The 24176-nt window shown below is 34.7% G+C and overlaps 1 protein-coding gene across 1 annotated transcript; it reads right to left on the bottom strand.

Moving 5' to 3' along the window:
- Nucleotides 1-10971: 10971 nt before the first annotated feature.
- On the bottom strand, nt 10972-23472 carry LOC126966702 (liver carboxylesterase 1F). Its single transcript, XM_050810905.1, has 12 exons — nt 23264-23472; nt 18735-18928; nt 18558-18622; nt 17233-17370; nt 16328-16496; nt 15111-15235; nt 14119-14188; nt 13586-13735; nt 12748-12972; nt 12110-12247; nt 11656-11953; nt 10972-11249 (listed from the first exon to the last, which is right to left on the bottom strand). The coding sequence occupies exons 1-12, from the start codon at nt 23455-23457 to the stop codon at nt 11012-11014; spliced, it is 2004 nt and encodes a 667-aa protein (XP_050666862.1). The 5' UTR covers nt 23458-23472; the 3' UTR covers nt 10972-11011.
- Nucleotides 23473-24176: the final 704 nt, after the last annotated feature.

Here is a 24176-nt window from a genome sequence, read left to right as displayed (position 1 = left end):
ATCTTCATTTAATATAATATTTCAATTATTCAAGTTTTAAGAAACAACGATTTCTATAAATAGGTACTACGTGCTCAGTCATATATACGGTATCAGCTGATTCATTATATAAGTACGTTTAACTCAACGGTTTTTGCAGCGCACGCGAAAATATCTCGCAGATGCCTGGATTTTGTCGTGCTTACCATGAAAGTACAGAACCTCAATTCGAGACTTTTAGGTGAAGCTTTTTTATATGGTACCTATGTAGTTTTTTTTATTCAGCTCAGAGAAGGAAGATGGAGACTTCGAAATTTCGAGTGATTTTTGAATACGAGTTCCGACCCGGAGTAACACGGCAGAAACAGCTCGTAATTTTAATGGTAACTGTCTGTTTGTCTCAGCATGGTGTTATTCAATATAGCTTTCTACGATCTGGTCAAGTAGTAACGGCAGATGTCTACTGTGCCGAACTCTGAACAATGAAAGCAAAACTAGCAGTCAAACTAGTATCTATCTTCACCATTATTGCTCCATGATTTGTCACCCTCCGTATTCGCCAGACCTTACTCCAACGGACTACCAAATTTATGTGATTTGGAGAATTTTCTTCGTTATTAAAAGTTTTCTTCTGAGGAGGCAGTACAAAAAGCTTTCACGTAATTTGTTGAATCTAGATCACCACAGTTCTATCGCAAAGGCATAAATGAACTTCCTATTAGATGGCAGCAATGTATAGATAATTTACATTGCTGATATATTTTGACTAAATAAATATGTTAAAATTAAAAGAAAACTAATTTAAATTTTTTCAGTACCAATCTGCAATTTCATACTTTAATACTAATATTAATAAAGATTTACTTGCTTTTTATACGTCGCTTTGAAGAATAAAATGCTGTAGAAAATTATTGTAAATAAAGCGACATCTCAACCAATGTAAATTATCGAGCTGAGTTCAGAGTAGGCGCTGGATCCCTGACAGCAGTTTGATGCACTCGGTCAATGAAGAATTTTACAGGTATGCGAAATCGCTTGGAACTTTGTCTCAATAAAGTTTATATGTATATAAATAGACTAGATTTTACAATTAGTTTAGATTTTATACACATCTAAAGTTCTATATATATAAATATTCAGTCGCATGCAGCCGCTGCGTGACGTCACAGGTCAACACTCCTTTATTTCCTTATTTAGTAGTTATGCTTTTACATTTCAGCACAACATTTGACTTTATTAGATAAACAATATTTCCGTAATCTCCTAGTGACCCGATCCGGATCGCGCAAAGTAGGTACTGCGTGAGTGTTGACTTATGACGTCACACGTAGCGAGCCCCGGCCGGTCGAAACTCACGCCTTGCGCATTTGTTTACAATTTCATACCTCGGCAACTAATTAAAGAATCGAAATATTTTTTACAGATATATTCTTTTGAGAATACGAAAAGCTAAACATCAAAATGAGTTCTTACAAAAACATTCTTCATTGGCTCGAATGCACCAGATCAGAAGAGATAAGAGCAATACTCGATGTGTTCCCTCACCTGTACTTTGTAAATTGCTGGTATTTGAGCCGGCTTGAAATATTGCCTTGCTCTTCGAAGCTAAGGAAGGCTTTGCCTTCCAGATGAACGCAGAATTTGAAATCGCACAAGATTTCAAGAACCAGTATTCCAATACAAGGCGAGGCATTAAAGGGAATGTTATCAAAGAAGTATGATACGATAATGCGCTTGTTTTTTGGGCTGAGCTTGTCTTTAGTAGGGGCTCATGAATGGAGTCAATGAAGAAGAAGAAAAGACACTGGTCAACGATTTTCTGAGATAGACATTTCCTGCATAGTGTCTCTGTACGGCATGTCCAGTACTGTCTGCATAACAATGCTGTTGGGGACATTCAATATATCACAGATATGCAGAATAAATACTGTAGGACATAGCACACAGCCTTGGAGAACACTGGTCTCATACACTAAGAGTCTGAGCATCACTCTCCACAAACACCACTAGCTTGGTGACCCGCTTGCAAAACCTCTCGGAAAGCCTATTTATTAGAAGTTTTAAGAGAAGCTCCTTATGCCACACACGATGGAAGGTCTTAACTACTCGTATATCCAAACTAACTGTCACGCCTTCTTTCTTGTTTTCATGGCCAATGCCTATCTATGTGTGAGATATAATAGGAGTAATCGCCAGCAGATCCTTCATGGCGAAAGTCGTACTGTCAATCAGTAGTCAATTGAATTTCCTCTAGATATATAACCTCTAGATACCTCTACCACAGGAACAGGGTAGGATGTAAACCAGGAACGCATCCAATTCCATGCTAATGGAGTAATGCTGTTGATATTGATTCTATTTTTGTGCTGGAGAAAAGGAATTTGGACAATTTATGGTATGGGACCAGAGTCGATAGTCTCTTAGATCTAAATTTAGAAATTTTAAATTTATGACTATTTGTAACCAATATATAAATATGAATATTTATTATATTATGTTCATAAAAATAGCAATAAATTTAATAATAATAACATAATATTAATACTAGAAACAAAAACTGTGAATGCCCATTTCTAGGCTAACTGAACTTTATCGGCAAGTGAGTTTAGATTTTATAATAAGCTTCTAGAAAATATAATAGAGATGTCCCTCAACAAGTTCAAAGCATATTAAACATAAACTTATAGAAAAATCATATTACAATTTAAAGGATTATTTACATGACAAGAAAGCTTGGGTATGAATTGCTCTAAAGGATTTTTTTAAAACAGCTGGTATATTAAGAGTGGCAAATGCCCTGCGGATTACATTACGGCCTGTCGATTTTGTGACCAACCCGTGACGCCCAAGAGCCATTTTTTGAGTTTACTCCTTAAGAATCGATTTTCATATACGGCGCCTGGTATGAGACAATATGGAGAGTAAAACCTACTCACCAAAATATAGTAACTTTTTAGGTGCGCATAATTTCTCGCGCACCTTTCACTTTCTTGTATTTTGAAGCTTTATTATATTATTGAAATTGATTTATTATTTTACTTTCATAAAGTTAAGTGAAAATTCTATAAATTATGGAAGAAAGTTGTGTACCTAATAGTGCCGGAAAATTTGATAAGCACTTGGTTACTAGGTAAGTTACAATTCATACATTAATATGACATGTATTGTATATATAAACATGTTTGCTTTGTATTTATTAAATACTAGCTGACCCGACAGACGTTGTACTGTATATAATAAATAATAATGTTTCTATATGAATTTGTCAATTATATATCATAACATCAAAAATTACTTCGTAAAATATGCACCCTGCTGTCGTAATGAAATTGTTTCACAGCAGAACTGTCAAACCGTGCGTCAATAAATTCTCTCATAGAAATTATGTATGGACACATCAAAGTAAAAACAAATTTGTTGTTTTTATTTAATTTAGCAGCATTTTCCTATTTATTCATTTTCCTTTTAAACCTTCTCTGGACTTCCACAAATAATTCAAGACCAAACCTAGTCAAATCGGTCTAGCCGTTCTCGAGTTTTAGCGAGACTAACGAACAGCAATTCATTTTTATATATGTATATTGAAGATTGAATTATCAATATAGTTCATACAAATATATATGAGCTATGCACATAATTAAATGTTTAATTTAATATGGAGAGTGTATATAGCGAATTTCACGCCAAATAGACAATTTTTAACCCAACCTATTGTTTTGTTTTTTTTTTTAATTTTTTAAAGTTATTATGATTTATTTTCTATTAAGTTACTATTTTTGTAGTTTCAGTTATGATAATTAATGATTCGATAATATAATTATAATGATGTAATCATGTAAGATCTACTTAAATATTATCATAGAGGTCTTACTCATAGAAGAAGAAATTAGTGACTATTGGTTACTATGACTACAAAGCAGTTATTACGTTGTCATGCTTATAAAAGGTTGTAATTAATTTATAAAATTGTTTTCTTATATTAAATAATGGTGAATGCACTGATTTGCTCATAGTCTACTGCTGATACTCTGCTCTATCTCATATAACAGGTCCAGAAACGGGAATAAAAGAGAAAAATGAGAAATCACGTGCACATAGAACAATTGAAAAGAGAAAACTACGATACATGGAGGATCCATGCAAAAGCTGTACTATTAAAACTTGGCCTTTGGAGCTATGTTTCAAATAAAATTAAGAGACCAACGCGAGAAGGTGATGCATTGAATGACTATATGGAAAAAGATGAGTTAGCATTAGCCGGGCTATTTCTCATAATATCACCGGGCGAATTAAAACAAGTTAAAAATTGTCAAACAAGTAAAGATGTCTGTGATACGCTAGAAAGCATAAACTCTGAACAAGAGGCGCTGTATAGTAGACAACGTGGCAAAAATAAAAACTTTATTGTTAAATGTTTTAAATGCAAAAAGAAAGGACACAAAGCTCATGAATGCTGGTCAAAAGTGGACCGAGTTAATAAAAATAATGCAAGTCTATGATGCTTAGAAGAAACATGCCTAAATACGTCCGATAATAATGAAAAAATTAAGAAATGGTGTCTTGACAGCGGATGTACGTCACATATGAGTCATGAATTGAAAAGATTCATTAATATGGACAAAGCCGATAACAAAACGTTAAGGTTAGCATCAGAAAACTGTCTTGCACAAATCGAAGGACGAGGTCCAGCAAAACTTTACACCTATAAAATACCAAATCTGAAACTAACTGAAGCCTTGTACGTACCATCGCTGACTACAAATCTAATGTCAGTTGGAAAAATAACAGACAAAGGTGGAACAGTTTTATTTAAACAAAAAAATGCTATCGTGATGCGAAACAATAAAATTCTGTTAAAAGCAGAGAGACATTCAGACGGTTTGTACTACGTTAAAGAAAACAGAACAATAGAAGAGAAAGCTAATTACTGCGAACCAAGCAAAATGCAGCAATGGCATAGAAAGTTAGCATATCTAAATGAAGGACAAATGAGAATAGCACTTGATAAGAAAATTATGGAAGGCTTAGAATTCAATAAAAGTGACACAGTTAAAGACTGTGAAGTCTGTGCTAAAGGCAAAGCAACAAAACTACCGTTTAATGCACCTAAAAATGAGCAACGTACAAATGAAAGATTAGAAATTGTGCATACTGATGTATGTGGTCCCATGAGGCAGCCATCGAAAGGGGGTTCCAAATACTTCATCACATTTACAGATGATTATTCAAGATATACAAGAGTATATACAATGAAAACTAAGGATGAAACTCTATCAAAATTTAAGGAATTCAAAAATGAGGCTGAAAGATTTACCAAAAAGAAGATAGTATGCTTACAAAGTGATAATGGGACAGAATATATTAACAATAATTTTACAAATATTTGAAGGAGAATGGCATCAAAAGGAGACTTTCCGCACCATACATGCCAGAACAGAATGGCTTAGCAGAAAGAAAAAATAGGACATTGCTTGATAAAGCTAGATGTATGTTGATAGACGCCAATATGAAAGAAGTTTTTTGGGCTGAAGCTATTAATACAGCTAACTACTTGGCAAACCGTAGTCCTTGCACAAGTATTGATAACGCGACTCCATTTGAAAAATGGGTAAAGAGAGTTCCGTCAGTAAGACATTTTCATATATTCGGAACTAAGGCGTTTGTACATAAAAATGGAAAGAAAAATGGAAAATTTGAAGCCAGAGCGACACCTGGAATTTTTGTAGGATATTCGGAAAATCACAAGGCATACCGGATTTTCAACCCAAAAACAGACCAGGTAATGATTAGCAGAGATATCAAAATACTGGACAAAATGTTTTATGAAAACGAGATCAAAGGAGAACAAAAACAAGATGTAGTTAATAAAAAGGAAATAGTAATCATATTTTCTCCTGAAAAAGAAAATGTAGAAGATAATAAAGATTTGAAAGAACATGAAATTAATGAAACTGACCAGGAATTGAACAATGATGAAATATTTGTTGACGCAAATACAGAAACAGATGAAATAGATCCGACTAGTTCTACTGATAAAAGACAGAGAAAACCACCAGCATGGCATCAAGTTTATGAGATGGATGCTGAACAATCATTCCTCTGTGAAATAGACAAGAACATGGATGAATGAGAAGATGCAATAATAAGCGAGATTGAATCTCATCTTAAAAATAAAACTATGAAAATTGTGCACAGGAACGAAAGCAAAAATTTGATTGAAAGTAAAATGATTTTAAAATATAAATATAATGCAATGGGAGAAATAGATAGACGAAAAGCACGACTTGTGGCGCGTGGGTTTAATCAGAAAGAAGGAATTGATTACACTGAAACATTTGCACCTGTTGCAAAAATGAGTACTCTTAGAATACTTATTGCACATGCAATTGAAAATAAATTTAAGTTATCCCAACTAGACGTGTGTACTGCATTTTTAAACGGCGATTTAGATGAACAAATTTATATGAAGAAGCCGAAAAATCTGGATAAATATTTAAAATACATAATTACACATGGAAAAGACATAGAGTTGATTAAAAAAGCAAAAGAAATGCTTTTAGATATAATTAGATATAAAAATAATGGGATATGTCAACTAAACAAAGCCATATATGGTTTGAAACAAGCAGGAAGACAATGGTTCTTAAAGTTACATGAGAAATTGTTGGAAATCGGATTTAAGAATTCTTCAGCGGATCCTTGCTTGTATATATTAGAAAAAGGAGGAGAAAAGCTGTTTGCAAACATTTATGTGGATGACTTAATACTAGCATATAAATCAGAAATGTTGTTACGAGAAGTCAAAACAAAACAGCAAAAAGTTTTTGAGTTACGAGATATGGGTTCACTCCATCATTGCCTGGGCATACAATTCACGCATGTAGGGGGAGAAATAACATTGTCACAGGAGAATTATATTGAAAATTTAATAAATAAGTTCAACATGGCTGAATGTAAGCCAGTGTCAACGCCCATGGAGACTGGTCTGAAACTGGAGAAGGGTAATGGACTCACAGAGATGGAGAATATACCATACCAAATGTTAATTGGATCTCTAATGTACCTCGCTGTAGCCACAAGACCAGATATAATGTTTGCTGTTAGTTATTTGAGCCAATATAATACATGTTTTGATAATACACATTGGCAAGCTGCAAAAAGGGTGATTCGTTATTTAAAAGGAACGAAGAATGTAACCATCAGATAATAAACTATCTAAAATAAACAATCAGGAATGGCACTAACAGGCATGGCTGACGCTGACTGGGCGGCATGTACCGTTGACCGTCGTTCATATACCGGTTATATTTTTAAGTATGGTGGTGGCCTTATCAGTTATGCATCAAAGAAACAAAGAACAGTGGCTTTGTCAACAGCAGAAGCTGAATATATGGCGATGACAGAAGCAATGAAGGAAGCTTTACACTTGAAATATCTGTTGGAAGATATTGGAGTTTTTCAACAAACTGTTACGATCTATAATGATAATTTGGCTGCACAGATGTTAGCAAACAATCAAATGACTGGTAAGAGATCGAAACATATAAGGAACATTTTATACGGGATTGTGTCCAGAAGAAATTAGTGACCATCCCCTTCCGTCCGAGCTGTTGTAGTGTGTAGACGTGTTTTCTGTCGTGTCAAGTTGTGTGTAGTGTTCAATTTCTATACTTGCAATATGGATTGCTGTAACAAGGTATTGAAGGATAACGTTCTGACCTGCAGCGACTGTAAAAAGGGATATCACTGCAGATGTGTGAACGTGAATACTGTGTCATATAATAAATTTAAAAAGTCCCAAACATGGAAATGTGCAAAATGTTCCACACCGCGGGGACGACGTGGAGACGACACACCAGTAGCGGCAGCTGTCCATGACACGGATGAGGTCTCCCATCAAGCGACGAAGAACTTAAGCTTGAGAAACTATGCTCACAGGAAGTGAATTTTACGTCGGTATCACTTAAGGAAATGTTTAACAGCTTCTTAAAAAAGGTAAACTCTAACATAAGTACAATAAAAAATGAGGTTTTGGAAAAAATTGCAATCTCAAAAAAGGATTTAAGCAAGGATCTTAATGTCATTAAAAATAAATTCAGCGTTATAGAGAAAAAGCAAGAAAAAATTGAAGCCTCGCTAGATAACTTGTCAAGCTTTTATGATGACCTACAACAGCAAAACAAAAAACTCTTTAATGAGAACTTACAACTCAAAGTCCAAATTGCCACACTGACAAAGAGCTCTAATGATATGCAGCAGCAAATTGATGACGTGCAAAGTTATATTACATCTAAATTCATTGAAATTCGAAATGTACCACCGCGAACTGAAGAGAACTTACTGGATTACGTTAAAAATCTGTGTTCCGCTCTAAGCGTTGATTTCAAGCCCCATTACATCTCTCATATATTCCGTAAACATACATATAAACAGGGTTCTAAACATATCTTGATAGAACTAAACAATGAGAGCTATAAACGTGACCTATTGTCCGCAGTCAAGCAACGTATCAAACAGCACAATAAACTAAGCACTCAACACATTGGTATGAACGGCGAATCAAAATATATTTATATATCTGAACTGCTAAGCGCAAAGCAGAAATACTTATACTTTAAGGCGCGACAGCATGCTAAAACACATCATTACGAATATTGTTGTTATTAATTTATAAAATTGTTTTCTTATATTAAATAATGGTGAATGCACTGATTTGCTCATAGTCTACTGCTGATACTCTGCTCTATCTCATATAACAAATATCAATATTTGATATATAATATTTCGCCGAATAGTCGTAAAAAATGTAAATAAACTAAAATATATATGTATTCTTTAATAATTTTCATTAATACGTTTATTTACCCTTACATATGATGTCGATATTTTTAATTAATACGCTTTTGTTAACTTCTGCTGTATGTCTGTTTGTAACAGACTCCATTGGACTTGATTTTGGTTAGTACCTGTTGAAAGACAATCGTTCTTGAGGAGTAAACTCCAGTCGTGCGTTGGAGCTGACACACACACTTTTTTATTTATAATTATGAATTATACTATAAGCAAAATGGTCAAATTGTAAGTAGAGGTATTTAGTGAGTATTGCTTAATATTCTTTTGAACATTTTTTTTTTTGTTATTTGGTTAAGTTCTCGTGACAGGCTTTATCATGCTCGCTTAAATGTCACTGCTTGTGACGGCGACGTTGGACGGGTCGTTCCCTTCTCTAAAATATGGTCGCGGGTGGCGATGGCTGACCCATGCGTCATGCTCGTGAACGGGCACTACTTGTGGTGACCGGATGATCCTGTTACCAGAAACTCTGCTTCAGATTCTTAAAAGCTATTATAATATATTTTTTTATAATCGCTTATAAAATGCTCGCAAAATACCTTTATTTATTTACGCTGTGTGATTCTCTGGCATGGGAGAAACGCGCGGTTGAAAAATAAAAAAGGGATATGAAAGGACACTCTGTAAACATGTCATATATCGTGGTCTATCTGTTTTATCAATCGGTGTTGTTATCAATACATTTATCTATGTTTGTTGATATTTATTTGTTGATGATCTTTGTTTGTTGGTCAAACAATATTGGTATTGCAACATTGAAGTGTCTCTTAGTATTATGACTATTGAAGTATTACTTTAGGAATATTTTAGATTTTAAGATATGTACCTACTTAAAGCGCTTATTCAACTGTTTGCCGCCATTTTTAACTGGTAACCATGGTTTATCGTAAATATAAATTTTCAATTTTGTTTTAAATTTAAAATTTCAAACATATTTTAAATTATTATTTAAAATAATAAAAACTGATAACTATAACTAATTAAGAATAAAATACCTGTTTACGCCTGGCAATCCTAACGAACGTTGAGGCTGACTCAGAGCTAGCAACCTTAGCATTACGTAAAATTAATTAAAAAACATGTAGTTGCTCACACTTTTTTTAATGAAAATAAGGGACGAGACGAGCAGGACGTTTAGCTGATGGTAATTGATACGCCCTACCCATTACAATGCAGTACCGTTCAGGATTCTTGAAAAACCCAAAAATTCTGAGCGACACTACAATTTCGCCCACAATCACCTTGAGACATAAGATGTTAAGTCTTATTTGCCTAGTAATTTCACTAGCTACGGCGCCCTTCAGACCGAAACAAAGTACTTAATGCTTTAACATTACTGCTTCACGGCAGAAATAGGCACCGTTGTGGTACCCATATTCTAGCCGGCATCCTGCGCAAAGGACCCTCCCACTAGTTACTGGAGCAAGATACGTTTATTGAAATCATGGCATCCTTTACTTGCGGCCGTTTTTTAACTGGAAACCATGGTTTATCGTAAATAGTAAATATAAAACTTCAATTTTGTATCCAAAAAACACAGATGACTGACAAACAGATGACGAACTTAACAGCAACCTTCATGTTGCAGCTGACTGAGAGCTGGCAATTTATAGGTATATTCAATTCTTTACATGATTTCCTTTAAAATAACGTACAATTTATTAAAAAAACATATTATGCAACTTACATCAGGAAACTAATTATGCTAAAATTAATTACAGGTAGATACTTGCGGCCAAATTTTATAGGCAACCTACAGCTAATACATTGGTTACTCCCTAAATGTTCATTTAAAATTAATTTAATCAAAAAACAGTTTCTGCAGAATCGAGCGGTGGGTTCTTGGAATATAAGTTGCTTTAATTTTACCACTCTATTAATTGTGTATTTATTTATTTAAATCAAAATATTTTCTATATTGATATGGTCAGTATAAAATATTGTTAGGTTAACTAATTATATAATAACTTAAAACAGAAGGACCCCTTAAGTACGGACTAAATAAATAGACCCACCCAAGTCATCGTATTACATGAATCTCACATCTTTTCAGAATAGCTGAGTTGCAAGACTTGATTTTTTTACAAATAACTTTTTTGATGGCATTCTATTAACACAAGTAAATATTAAATAAATAAATAAAGAACTTATAATATTCATTTATTGCACATATAGATCATTATATTCCAAATGGGTTATTAAACGGCGCAAACGAATTCCCACCAGTAGGCTTCTTAGGTCTCTGGCCCAGAATACCCAAGCCTTGATTGACGATCGGTATCTTCCCAGTATTGTCCACCTGGACTGCTACAGGTGACAGGAGTTTCGGTAAGTTCAGGATGTTACCTAGGATGTTCTTGCAAATTCCATCAGATAACCTGTCTCCCAAGTTACCCCATAGACCCATTTGGCAAAACCTGAAAGATATAAACAACTAGTCACATATTGTTAGTATAAGTTAATAATAGTGGACAAACATACAAACATTGATTTGTATGTATGTTTTGTTCATGAGACTGGTAAGCGTAGTACCTGCCAGTTTGGTATGTCATTGAAATTCCTTATATCGTTCAACTTAAAGTAAAGTAAAAGTCCCTCACAAGCCCGGATGATTTAAACGACGAAGGAGAATAATTTGTTTTTAATTTGAATATTACTGCTTTTACCGGGCGGCCATTACCTTGGCTGGCAAATCACACAAAAGCTGAGGAAATATGAGGGTTAATGCTACATATAGAAAAGATTATATAGATTGATTTATGGCGAATTCACCATATCTGACGGGGGCCACATATCAGAATTAGATCAAGAAAAAATACAGACCGGAAGTTCTTCTCCATAGTAATAGTTGTTCCAATTTTCAAGTATTGTTCCTTGTCGGCTCCAAGCGACAGAAATGAGAAAGGACTGCCGCCCTTTGTTTTGTTCGACTTCAAGTTGCGAGCAAACTTAGCGAAGAGTCCAACAAAAGATTCACGCACTTGAGCATCGGTTGGCGAGACCGTCTCACCCATTGGGTTACCCTGGTCGTCCAGCGGCTCAAAGAGATACGCCAGCTCGTCCCCATGTGCAGGACCCTTCGCTTTTTGAGGCAAGTTTTCGGGGAGGTTACTTGCGCCCTCTGCAATATTTAAGAAAATTTATAATTTCAAAATTAAAAACTCGAACAATTATCATACTCGTCCGTTGATGACTGTCATAAAATAAATGTAACTGTAGTTCTTATTTACTTTACTTCCAGTGACGTGCAAAGTCCACAATTAACGAGAACACTTACGGGTAAGAGCAATACCAGGAACGAAGTGGTACCCCTTGCTGAGGTTCCCAACGTGCTCGAAACTGTACATGAGCGCTGAAGCCCCGGCGCTCCACTCCTTCACGCTTTGATACGCCGGGAAGTTGAACAATGCATCCCCTACAACAGCACATGGTAAATTCAATTACAATGTATACTACAGGCCTTAGCTTGTCATAATCGTTCGAAAGTAATTTATATATTTATATATCCGGTGCCTTATGCTTGTTCATCAAAGAACAATTAGCCTAGCTTACAGATTGCACAGTTCCGTTCAAAATAAAAGTTAAAAACACATTAAAAGCAAACCTAAAAAAAAGGGGAAACGGCTACGTGGTAAACTTATATGTCGTAGAAGTAGTGCTTTGAATGTAACTAAATCTCTCCTTGACCGAGCCAACCGTAGAATTAAGAGATCTGTAGCTAATCTGTATGTAATTTCCCAAAAAGAACATTTAAAGCTGCACTAAAAGTACATACGAAATTTGGCTAGGCGGGAGAGGAACAAAAGTAGTGAAGGCGAGTGCTGATGTACCTAAATCGTAAGTAGATTAGGGCCCTCGCAACTACTCTAAACCTACAGAATATTTTTTGGAACATAAATAAACACGGAGACCAACCTGTAGCCTCAGCAATTTCAGCTAATCCGTCAATCGCTTTCAGGGTGCTGTCAAACACGGCCTGGTAATAGTCTGGCAAGGGTATTACATTTTGCAGGCCGCTATTCTTCAACGGATTTAGGGCCTGGATTTCTTGCACTGTGGTCTTAAGGCCACCGATTACGTCCTTCTTTATGAAATCCTTCACAGCCCCCAACTGCTCGCTCAAGAATTTGGCGTATTTACCTGAAAATATGAGGTATACAAGGGTATTGCATTTTTAACTCCAACAGTGACAATTCCGGCTTAAAATTAGTTGATCAAGACATATATTTTTTTATTATCTACAAAATCGAAACAAAGAAAAAACTGTTGAATACTTTTTTAAATAATACATAATGCGTTTTGAGTTTTCTACATATAATTATGTAGTTATAGACTTTTTGTCTGTATGTCCGCGCGCAAAAAGTACTGAATATAAATTCAAATTTTGCATGAATATTAACATAAATAATTCTGCTTATATACGTCCACGTGGACGATGCAACAAAAAATTTTTATTAATGTTTATTTATTTTATTAATTCTACTAGCTACAGCGCTTTTCAAGGGAAACCCTGTGCTTCCCCAATACTGCTTTATATTATTAACATTAACTGTTAAATATGTCAGAATAAAAATTGTATTGTCCTCTAAAGTTTACCATGTCGCATCCCTCGCGTCCGAGTTTTAAATTCTTTCAGCTATTATAATGCTACTTGCCAAAAAACACAAAGCACCGGAAGCCTTCGGGGCCTTTATTTTTCTTTAAAACATTTTTGCTAAAAAAAAGTGATTTGATAATTTAAAGGTGAGCTAACCGAAGACTGCCCTAGCAGTTTCTGCTGACGTCACGCCGGTGAGCATGGGTCCGAGCTGGTGCTTCTTCTTGAGAGAGTCACTTGGCTCCTCCGATACGAAGGGCGGTAGACTGCGACTGTCGTGTTCCCCCTCCACACGGGCCCTAGGACCTATAGGTACAAAATTTAATATTGAACCTGACAATATCGAACTTGTGTCATTCGTTCTTAAAGCATGAGTAGTTGACTGAAGTTGAGGAAATATATTCATATTTCCTCAACAGCCTCAAAAGTTGAATTATCATGGACATGTCAGAATAAAAGTATCAACTAATAGGTACTTAACGAAAAAATCCGGATATGTAAAATTTGTAGCCAATTTAAAATTTTTTTGAATAATTTTAAAATCATAACAATTAAATTTTCGATAGTTTATTTTTACATTTTAATATGAAAGCATTTGATTTATAGTTCTATTTCAATAATCTATGTAAACTTTTTCTTACCACTTATGAGTAGTCTATCCTATTTTAATAATCTACTGAGTTACAGACCTGCTCTACCGGATATCTCCTCCAAAAAGGCCTGTGTATCGGGCATGTCCAACGTTATGTCTTTGTCAGCCTAGTAACAAAATAAAACAAAACTCTTAATTAATTTAAGCATTTGAAATTAATTACATTAAATCCTTACTTAGGTCACAATACAAAAAAAAATAGAAACCCAATATATGTATAAATTGCATTCTATAGGAAAAAAATACCTTTTGATTTTGAGAGTGAGTATTTAAAAAATTCTAAAATATCCAATTGGAATATAAAAACACAACACACGTCGCAAATATATCTGTCTCAGTGAGTCTCAGTACATCTTGACACTTGACCCATGGGGCCCAGAGGCGCGGAGAATGTACAAAGTACTATCTTCTCGCCGCAATAGAGAACGTGGAAATACTGCCATTATTCTTGGTAGGCTTTCCGATAATGATAGTTTTAATTTAATGTAATAAAAGTCAAATTAATAAAAATAATATATCAATAAAGTAGCAACATAATTTGAAATTACAACAAAATATAGTATTGACTATTGACTGCATTAGGACACTTTACTGTGTTACTTAGCACAGCCGCTCATCGTCCGCTCGAGCATTTTCCAGGTAGTTAGAATGTACTAAATATGTAAAAAAACGTTGGAATGTAAAAAAAACCTTTAGTTCTCGCAAAACATGTAGAGCCATGAGCTGCGACTTCCACTGTTCAAATAATAATTAATGATCACTCGCTTCGTGCTTTTCCGTATACAATTACTAACGGCCGTTTTCAATGACCTATCTATCCTTAGTTTAACTTACTAGGCGTAGTCAAAACTATCCTTTTACGCTTACTTACATTTCAATAACCTATTGACAGATAACATTGGACTATATCTATATTGGACATAGCTATGGATAGATAAGATCTTGTCATTATACGGTGACAGCAATGTATCCGTAAGTTAAACTAAGGGCAGATTGGTTATCGAAAACGGCCATAAAAGAAATACTTACAATTACAATTTTTTCAGCGGGTAACTTCTTTAAGCATAGTACTAGTCTTTCTGGAGGCTCCTTTGGGCAAGCTGTGCGCTCCGCCAATTCTACTGCATGTTTATTGGGATCTGAGTTTACCACACCTGCAACATGGGGCATTCCTAAGACCTCACTTCAGCAAAAAAAAACATTTATTGCAACTTGACGACAACATATATAAGTAAGATTAATTGAGACGAAAGAAGGCAAGTTACAGGCTCGTTAATCTCCCTATTCCATATAAATTTTATTAAATAAGACACGGTTTAACCCAAAAGTTGTATGGAATGACTTAGACTCGTAAATTTCACGTTATATTCCACTACTACGGTGTCAATACCGCGCCTTGCTAATTTGTGAACAATTCATGAAACTGGTTCAATTCTATGTCAGAGATACCAACATTAATTGGGGCTGGTTGGCCGAGGATGATAAGAGACGGAAACATTATAGTCTAGAGTCTAGACTAATTGTAGCCTAGCCTCCTTACTCTAGTTAGAATCGTCTTCGTCCTTGATCTTGATATTTCGTCTGAATATTTTGAATGAGATTTTTAGCTTAGATAATTTCTGTGGCCTGGTGCTAAAAGGGCCAAAGTAAGTTTTTGTATTAAACGAGATTGTAATGCCAGTTTACTGTAAAAGTATGATATTTTTTTGTGCTAAAAGGGCTTTAGTGTATTAACTTTAATTTTAACTTCTAATCTTTCAAAAGGTAGTATGTAAAAAAGGCCAATGTAGTGTGCGCTTTCATACAGTTGAGTAAAAAAAAAAGGTAAAAGGGCTGCAGTATACTTAAGCCGCTAAGAAAATAAGGATTATTGATATTGGCTCTATTAGCACCAGTCCACAGATTTATACGTCTAGATAGACTATGACAGATATGATTTAAAATTGAGTTTACAGTTAATCTCTATTTGGAGCAATGCACGTATACTAACACAAAGTGTCATACAAATCGCAAGTGTAAGACATAGCTTGTCACGCACACTAAACTATTACACCTGGCCTGTTTTATCGGTTGCATGAGACTCTATCTAGATGTATAAATTATCTTACATTTTTAGATATTATTTTTATTTTCACGGCTTGGGTCTGTAAAGTACATTAAAGGCGTTCGCTAGCGCTCCCATGAAAAACTGGTGATTTATGTCGTGTGTTCGACGTTTATAATGTACCATTGTAATAGTTGTTTACCCGGAGACAAAGGAGCACCAGAAAGCGCTGCTACTCCAGTAGCATCTCGACCCTCGCGTGGTGTCTCCTTAGACAAGCCCATTAGTGAGGCCGCTCTGCCGCCCGAACCCTGCCCCATCACCACCAGCCGGGAACGGTCGCCACCAAAGAACTCGATGTAGTCATTTATCTAACATTTAAACACAAATTTATTGGTGAGATAAACATTATTTACTTTTGCATACATATTCTCATAACGATAAACAGAAAAGAAAATTAATATAATAATATTTAATACTATAATTATATTAATATATAATACGTAACAATTAAGACATTTAAAATAATGGTGAAAGGCTTATTATAGGCGAAGATAGAGAAGCGGTCGTGTTTTTTTTTAAATCAGTAGCGGTGTTAAAATATTACGGCCTTACAAATAAACTTGGTATAAAAGTTATCCTCTTTGAATAGGTACTATAATTTTATTAGAAGATTTAGAACAAACCAAGAATATGCAAAATGTTTATTATATCGCTGACAACACTGTCAATACAGTTATAGTTCAGGAAGTTTTCCGAATGTCAAGCTGCCTAGCAAATTAACGCGGGAAACATACGTCCGAATAAACCAGTCTTGAGGTTTAACTTTATACTAAGTTTATTTGTAAGGCCGAAAATGTTTTGAACGTAAAATGTTATTGATAATAATAATAACAATAATTTAATTCAGGCATACATCATAGGATTATAATAATCATTCATACCTAAAATGTTAAAGAGCTACCGGATTTCATATTTAACAAATATCTTATTAATTAGTTATTACTCTGACAGTGCAACCAAGCACCATTCAGAAATATAAGTTCATTAGACTTTTCTTCAAGTATAAGATAATATAATGACATTAAAAGTCGTCTGTTTATTTACCCAAGTCATCGCAGCTCTCAGGTCGAACAGGCCGGTGTTACCAGACGCGTCTCTGTTTCCTGTGCTCAAGAACCCGAGTGAACCCAGGCGGTATTGTGCAGTCACCAGAATTGTGTCCTGCTTCGTAAAATGTTGACCCTAAGAAATACAACACAATTTCAGACTTTTGTTCTAACCAATGTAGGTGCTTAGTAATATTGTTATGAACGTAACGAGCTTTAACATTGTTTTGAACATTTAATATACATGTTATAAGGTCTACAAACTACATTTATCTCGATCAATTGTAAAGATAAAAATTATAGTATCTATGGTTCAGTTTAAAAGAATGGAAAAATCTAAAGTCGTATGTATGCAACCATACAACTAGTCGAGCCATAAATGTACAGCCATAAATGTATCTATTGCTTAATTATTTATCTATACCTAATTCTTATTTTTTGAATTCAAGTTTGGACCGCTTTATTATGTTAGAAACTTCGATCATTTCATGCTATTTCATCTATTTTTTCGAGGTTAATATTAAATCATATCAATGGAATGGAATGTTAAAGAATACAGAATTGAAGTAATTGTATTGCACAAGGTAGGCCGTCGGTCATTTTCAAGATACTACGATAGTTAGTATGTTCGAACCCGTACGTAGTATCAGTCGTATGTTCGTATATCGTACTATCGTTTGTCAAAGACCAACACACCCGATTGTCAAAGAACATGAAAGATATGGCAGCCGCGTGTATATACGGAAACAAAAATAATATCGTGCATTGAAGATACCCTCTAGGACTCTTTCGTGTATAATAAAAGAAGACCCGAAGCTTGGTGATATACAGGAGATACGGACTCAATTTCTGCAGTTAAAGAGATCGATTAAAATGCCTGCTATCCCGATGAAAAGTACAAAAATGTATCAGTGAAACACTGATGAATTCACAATTGAAGAGCACTACCACAATGACAAAGGTTGTAATACTCATAGCTTACGAAGCTTCACATGTATGTACTTGGAAAGGGCAACGTTCCACGTGGTCATACTGCGTAAGTCAAGGTTTGTCATGGGGGTGTGATAACAGGGAGTCAATCTTATTATGCAATGACGTATAACAAAATGAAATCGAATTTGTAAGCGAAACCACGCGCTACAAAGGGCTAAAAATAGTACTTAAACTTTTTAGACATATTTGTTATATCCATCGAGATTGTAAAAATTTAATAGATATTATTATATAATTTAGAACATTATTTAATAAGCCTGATTAATATTTTGTTCCGAAGATTACAAGTAAACTGAAAGTGTTAGTATGTATATCAAAAGCTGATCTTACCCCATACGGAGCTATAGACCCGGATTTAAAGTTCCCACCGTGAATAAAAAATATAACTGGGCAACCTGAAAAAGAAGAGTAGGATACTGAAAAATTTATAAATCCAAATATATATATTTATATGCGATATGTTGTATCTTTGGAAATAAATTATTGTTTAAATCAATAATAATCTACCTTCCTCATCTCCAGGCATTTTCGGGGCAAATATGTTTAAGCACAGACAGTCCTCACTTCCGATAATGCCCCCCGACCCCTTCGGGTCCAACTGGGGGCAAGGCAAGCAATTTGAAGTTGCATTAATTTCGCCAGCCAGGTATCTACGCACTGGTCTCTGAAAGCGAAGAGCTCCTATTGGAGGTTCGGCATATCTAGAACAAGAAATGTTTAAAATTAGATCAAACGAGGTTTTGTCGGTGACCGCTGATTAAAGTTATGCTGATGCTGTTACGCTCTATTTCAAAGACGAGTCGACAATAACTATCACACACGTCAATTTGTCACAATTATCTTCGTATATTTACCTGTTGTTGTAAAAGGCAGTGGTGATTACTGACCATCAAGTGACCTGTTCGTTTGTCCTTTGATTCCATGAAAACAGCCAGTTAATAAATATGATTTTTAGAGTTTATACATAGTAATATCCAAAACTCCAAATTCTTATTTAAGTATTACATTCAGGGATAAGGGTAAGATAACTTTGATCCTGGTTTTTAATACTACACATTGAACAGACACATAGGTAAGTACTAAAATTACAGTCGAAAGAAGATTAAAAAGAGCTTTGTATAGTTGCTAGATATGCCTATATAATATAATATTATGTGGAGTTTGTAAACGAGAGACATTGACGATCTATATTATGGGTACCTACCTATACCTACGTGATGTGAATGCTTTAGATTACTAACGTAATTGCACTTGTCACTTTTAAAAATGTGGCAATGTCATTATGCTTATTAAAGGTCAACCAAAGTGGTGGTAAATGGTAAAATTTATATTCATAGCCTGTGACATTTTTTATGGTCAGGGGAATGTGCACCCTTTCATAGAACATTATGCGGATGAAAGTACTGAAAAGGCCTACGAATAGAACGACCAAGAATAAAAGAGATTGTATGAAACGGTTGACGTGAGTGAAGGAAACCAACAAAGTACATACCTGTTTGAACACAGAAGTACCTAGCTAAAATATAAACACTGCATAATCACCTTAGCTAAGCCCTTGGAATCATGGAAACTGAATGTATAATAGGTAGGTATATAAAAATAAAAATGTTTTGCAATTTAAATGTATTTACTGTTATTTCTAAAATCCGAGATAACAAAAGTTCAAAATCATATGTGTAATCAATTAAAAATGATAATGTCTGCGCGGAAACTATTATCGCTGTATCCGTTGAAATAATTATAAAGGGCCTATAATTATTTTTATTGTAAATTATATGTTTGATGTTATGAATTTACCTATATTATAGTACATAATATAACCGATATATATAACCTACAATTACCTACTCAAAGATTCAATCATCAAAAATTCATCAATTCCAGGAGTATACCCGTTCATAAAACTTTTTTGATGTGAGGTAGGTAGCAAACATACAATAAAATACAGACGAATTGAGAACCTTCATCTTTCCGTAGCCAAATGGCAAAATACAGAACCATAAATTCGTCATTTCTGTCTGTCTGTCCGTCCGTATGTCACAGTCCCTTTTTTCCGGAACTACATGGGGCACACTAAAAGTTTTGCACTTCTAGTTAATCGGAACTGTTTGAATTTCGAATGTTATATTTTTTGAAATCATGCAACCTTCTTAGTAATAAATAAAACAATTGGCGGGAAATAATTTGTCAATTGTTTGTTATCACACATCAAAGTTCTTCGTACGCAACTCAAATTGAATTAAGTCGAAAAGATTTTAGAGCGATGATTTTTTATGATTTTAAAAAGTTCTCTCTCTCTCTCTCTCTCTCTCCGCAAGACTGTGCCGCTCGTCTTCAAAATGCTTTTAGGAGAGAAGTACCTTGCTTGAGCACCGTGAGGCGATGGTTTGGTTAATTTGAGAGAGGTCGGGTTTCTTTACATGACGAATTTCCTGAAGGGCGGCCTTCAACTGCCGTCAACGAAAAAAATGTGCCTACTGTTATGATGAAAATTGAAGAAAACCCGCGGATTACCTATGAGACAATTCGAGGGCTATTGGGGATTGGTACGAGCCAAATTCAGAAAATTTTACACGAAGAATTGAAAGTTCGGAAATTTTGTTGTCGTGGGATCCCTCATGAACTGACAGCGGAGCGGAAGCGGGCTCGTGAGGAATGGTGCTCACAGATGCTAATGAAGGACGACGGACGGACGTTCTAATACAGTTTATGACATTGTCACAGGAGATGAAAAAGTGGATTTATTGTTTTGAACCCGAAAAAAACAGCAATCTTGTATGAATGGGTGTTTAAAAATGAGTAGGTAAAAAAATTATGTCATTTTTTTTTCTTAGTTACGGGTCCCATCTGCACAATTCCACTTGAAGGTCAATAGAGTGTTAATGCCGAGTGGTATTCCCAGGGTGTTAAAAGGGTGTTAAAAAAAGTTCGCAAAAGACGACCAAAAAGCCGCGTTCTCCTACATCATAACAACGCTTCTTCACACACGGCCAATAAACTTCCTGTGATTTCTGATTTTTCCCCAAAATCAAAGATTTGATGAATGGTTTCACTTTTACCAATTCCGAAATGGCAGTCATCATCAATCAGTAGTACGTAGAAACATGCCTTCAGATCTGTGGTCCCCTGGTTTAAAAAATGTTTCGATCGCATGAAAAAATGTTTAAAATGTAAAGGAAAGTATATTGAATAGCAATAACATGTTGTTTATTTAAGTTACTTAAATCTTTTAGTGTGACGTACGTATAAGAACTATACTGTTGAAACATGGTAAGTAGACGTATTCTGTGAACCGCAGTAAGGTTTTTACACAAAAATAGAAAAGAAACAATAAATTATTTTTTATTTTCTATCCACTTAGAACTGAAACTCAACAATTTTTGTTCATCAAACCCATACGTATGGATAGTTCTAAAAAAATAACTAAAAACCGTGTGGTGTCGTGGGACACCGGATAGGAACGAGGTTCCTTATTATAAAAATATGTTCTATTCGAGGTATAAAGAAAAAAATTAATCGGGTTTACATTTTTATTATGATTTTTATTGATAAAAAAAAAACTAAAAATAAAATAAAAAAGTTATCATATTTATTTTATTAACAATGATTTACTTATAAAAAAATTTATATGAATAATGATAATTAAGTCTAATTATGTTTTAATAAATTATTAGGGGTACCCTAATCGGAAAAAAACGTCCGTAACGTAAGATTATTATTATTTTTATGATGGCTATACAGTGTCTGATATATAGTGAGTGACTGTTATTATTATTATATCATTCGATAATTACACCGTCTGGTAGTTAACAGTGGAACCATCTATCATTATTACTACGTTAGTTAAACGTATGGATGCTATGTATAGGTGTATACTCTTTACAGGATACATACATATACGCACACACTAACATTTCATGAGCTAAGTGTGGCTTGTGTTCGTGTTGAGTTATTTTGTGAATTAATTTCATAGAAAACATTTTAAATAATGGAAAGTGAATTGAATACAGTGATACAGTGACAGAATTGGTGATTAATAACTGTATAAAATCACTAAATACTTTGTAATTAAAAAAATATAAATTTATTTAAAACAGTTCACATATAAGCAACACGTGTATTTTGTTTGTGGTTGCATGATTATAATTCAGTTACGATTTTTTTTATTTTTTTATATAAAATGTATTATTTTATTTGTTATGTTATTTGTGATGCATTAAATAATCAGCAAGATATTGTCACGTAGCAACGCTTCGACATACTTGAAGAGAGTTGGCAAACTTCATGTCTTTACTTTACGGTTTTTTCCCAGTTAGGGTACCCCTCCGCATCGTCCCATAAGGAACTTCGTTCCAATATTGAGGTTTTTAATATAATTTTTATTATCAACAGAATAATTTGCGCGAGAGACACTTCCAAAGTGGTAAAATGTGTGTCCCCCTAATATGTTAATATGTGCATTTAATGATTTTCATTACCATGCAAACTTCCACCGAAAATTGGTTTGAACGAGATCTAGTAAGTAGCTTTTTTTAATACGTCATAAATATAAACTTAATTGAAAAAAAATACACTATTATGAAAACAACGATCAAAGTTACAACGATCTACAAGAACTTTTATATTCTGTTACTTGCTGCTACGGGAGCCTTCATGGGCGAATCCGACTCGCACTTGGCCGCTTTTTAATAACTTCTTCAGCTGTCAAACAACACCTCTTTTAATGGCGGTAAATCGAAAATCTTGCGTGAATTTAGGAACGCTAGTTCACTATTAAGCTACTCATAACGTGATTTAGATATAAATATGTAACTAATATGAACTTTATTAACATTAGAAAGTTCGGATAGATTACAATTTTGGTAGAATTTTGAATTTTAGAAAAATTTTGGCTATTCGTACTTTTGAAACCGGTTTTAGGTACATTGAGAAAATTTATTAAAAATAAGTGAGTAATCTAAGTTTTCACTGAAATTGTTTTGAATATTTATTACACTTATTGTACCTATTCAACATTGTAATGTAAAATATAGTACCTTATGCCGTTAAAAGTATAATATCCTCGGGCATCATCCTTGAAACCTTGAATTCTGGCGCTGTTACCATGCCGCTGGGTAAACACCACGGCTGCATCGGGTTCAGGGGGAGCTGCTGGATCACCTCCGACTACACCCAGTACTGGGGAGGCGCACAGACTCGAACACAGCAGCACAAACCACAGCCAAGCCATCACTAAACCTTTATCCATCGCTACAGGAAATCGCCCACTCTATCTGTCTGGTACGTATCAGTTGTTAACCCGTAAACAATTTTTTAATCGTCACTTTTTCTATTATTTAGAAACAATTATGGATCTTATACAGCTAGATATATTAAGCTGTAAGGGTCTTATGAAAAGTTTGTTTAAAGTAACACGATGACACGAGAGTGGGTCAGGGATTGGAAATAATACTCCGCTTATAGAACGAGTCTTCATTTGCGTTCACTTTTCTGAACTTGCATTTCGCCGGTCTGCCGCTGTTCCTCTTGGCGCCGGCGGTACCTTCAACAAATTACACCGCACTGCATACTAGTTCTCTTCTATCTTCTTCTCCTGGATCACTTACCACTTTTCACTCTTCTTTTCTTCTTTCAATTCCTTTACACTTTCGAGTCTGAACTAGAACTGCCGTAGGCCACGCTTAGTACGGCATATGTACCCCCGGGTCTATTTTTAAAATGATTCTCTTCCATACCATCTTTAAATTTAAATTATACTAGAAATTCCTTTTAACTAGTTTTATCCTGCTTACATATTTTCCATCCTTTTTTCTCTGTTCGATTTGATCCTGAACTTACTGGAAATTTCCATTAACTTTACAAAATCCAGAAATGCCATACACTGGTAGGTGTATCGAACCCGGGTATGCAGCGCATGAAGTAAACACTTTTCCGCTGAGCTACGAGTAT

This window comes from Leptidea sinapis, chromosome 11 (assembly GCF_905404315.1).
Source record: "Leptidea sinapis chromosome 11, ilLepSina1.1, whole genome shotgun sequence".
NCBI classification, from domain to species: Eukaryota; Metazoa; Arthropoda; class Insecta; order Lepidoptera; family Pieridae; genus Leptidea; species Leptidea sinapis.
Note: the sequence above shows the minus strand (reverse complement) of the source record. Positions and strands in the feature narration are given on the sequence as shown.

Coding starts and splice junctions, on each gene's coding strand:
- LOC126966702 (XM_050810905.1), bottom strand. CDS start 23,457: ATGGCTTGGCTGTGGTTTGTGCTGCTGTGTTCGAGTCTGTGCGCCTCC. Junction 17,371..18,557: donor GGTCTATAGCTCCGTATGGG/GTAAGATCAGCT, acceptor TGTATTTCTTAG/GGTCAACATTTTACGAAGCA. Junction 12,973..13,585: donor AACTGCTAGGGCAGTCTTCG/GTTAGCTCACCT, acceptor TCATATTTTCAG/GTAAATACGCCAAATTCTTG.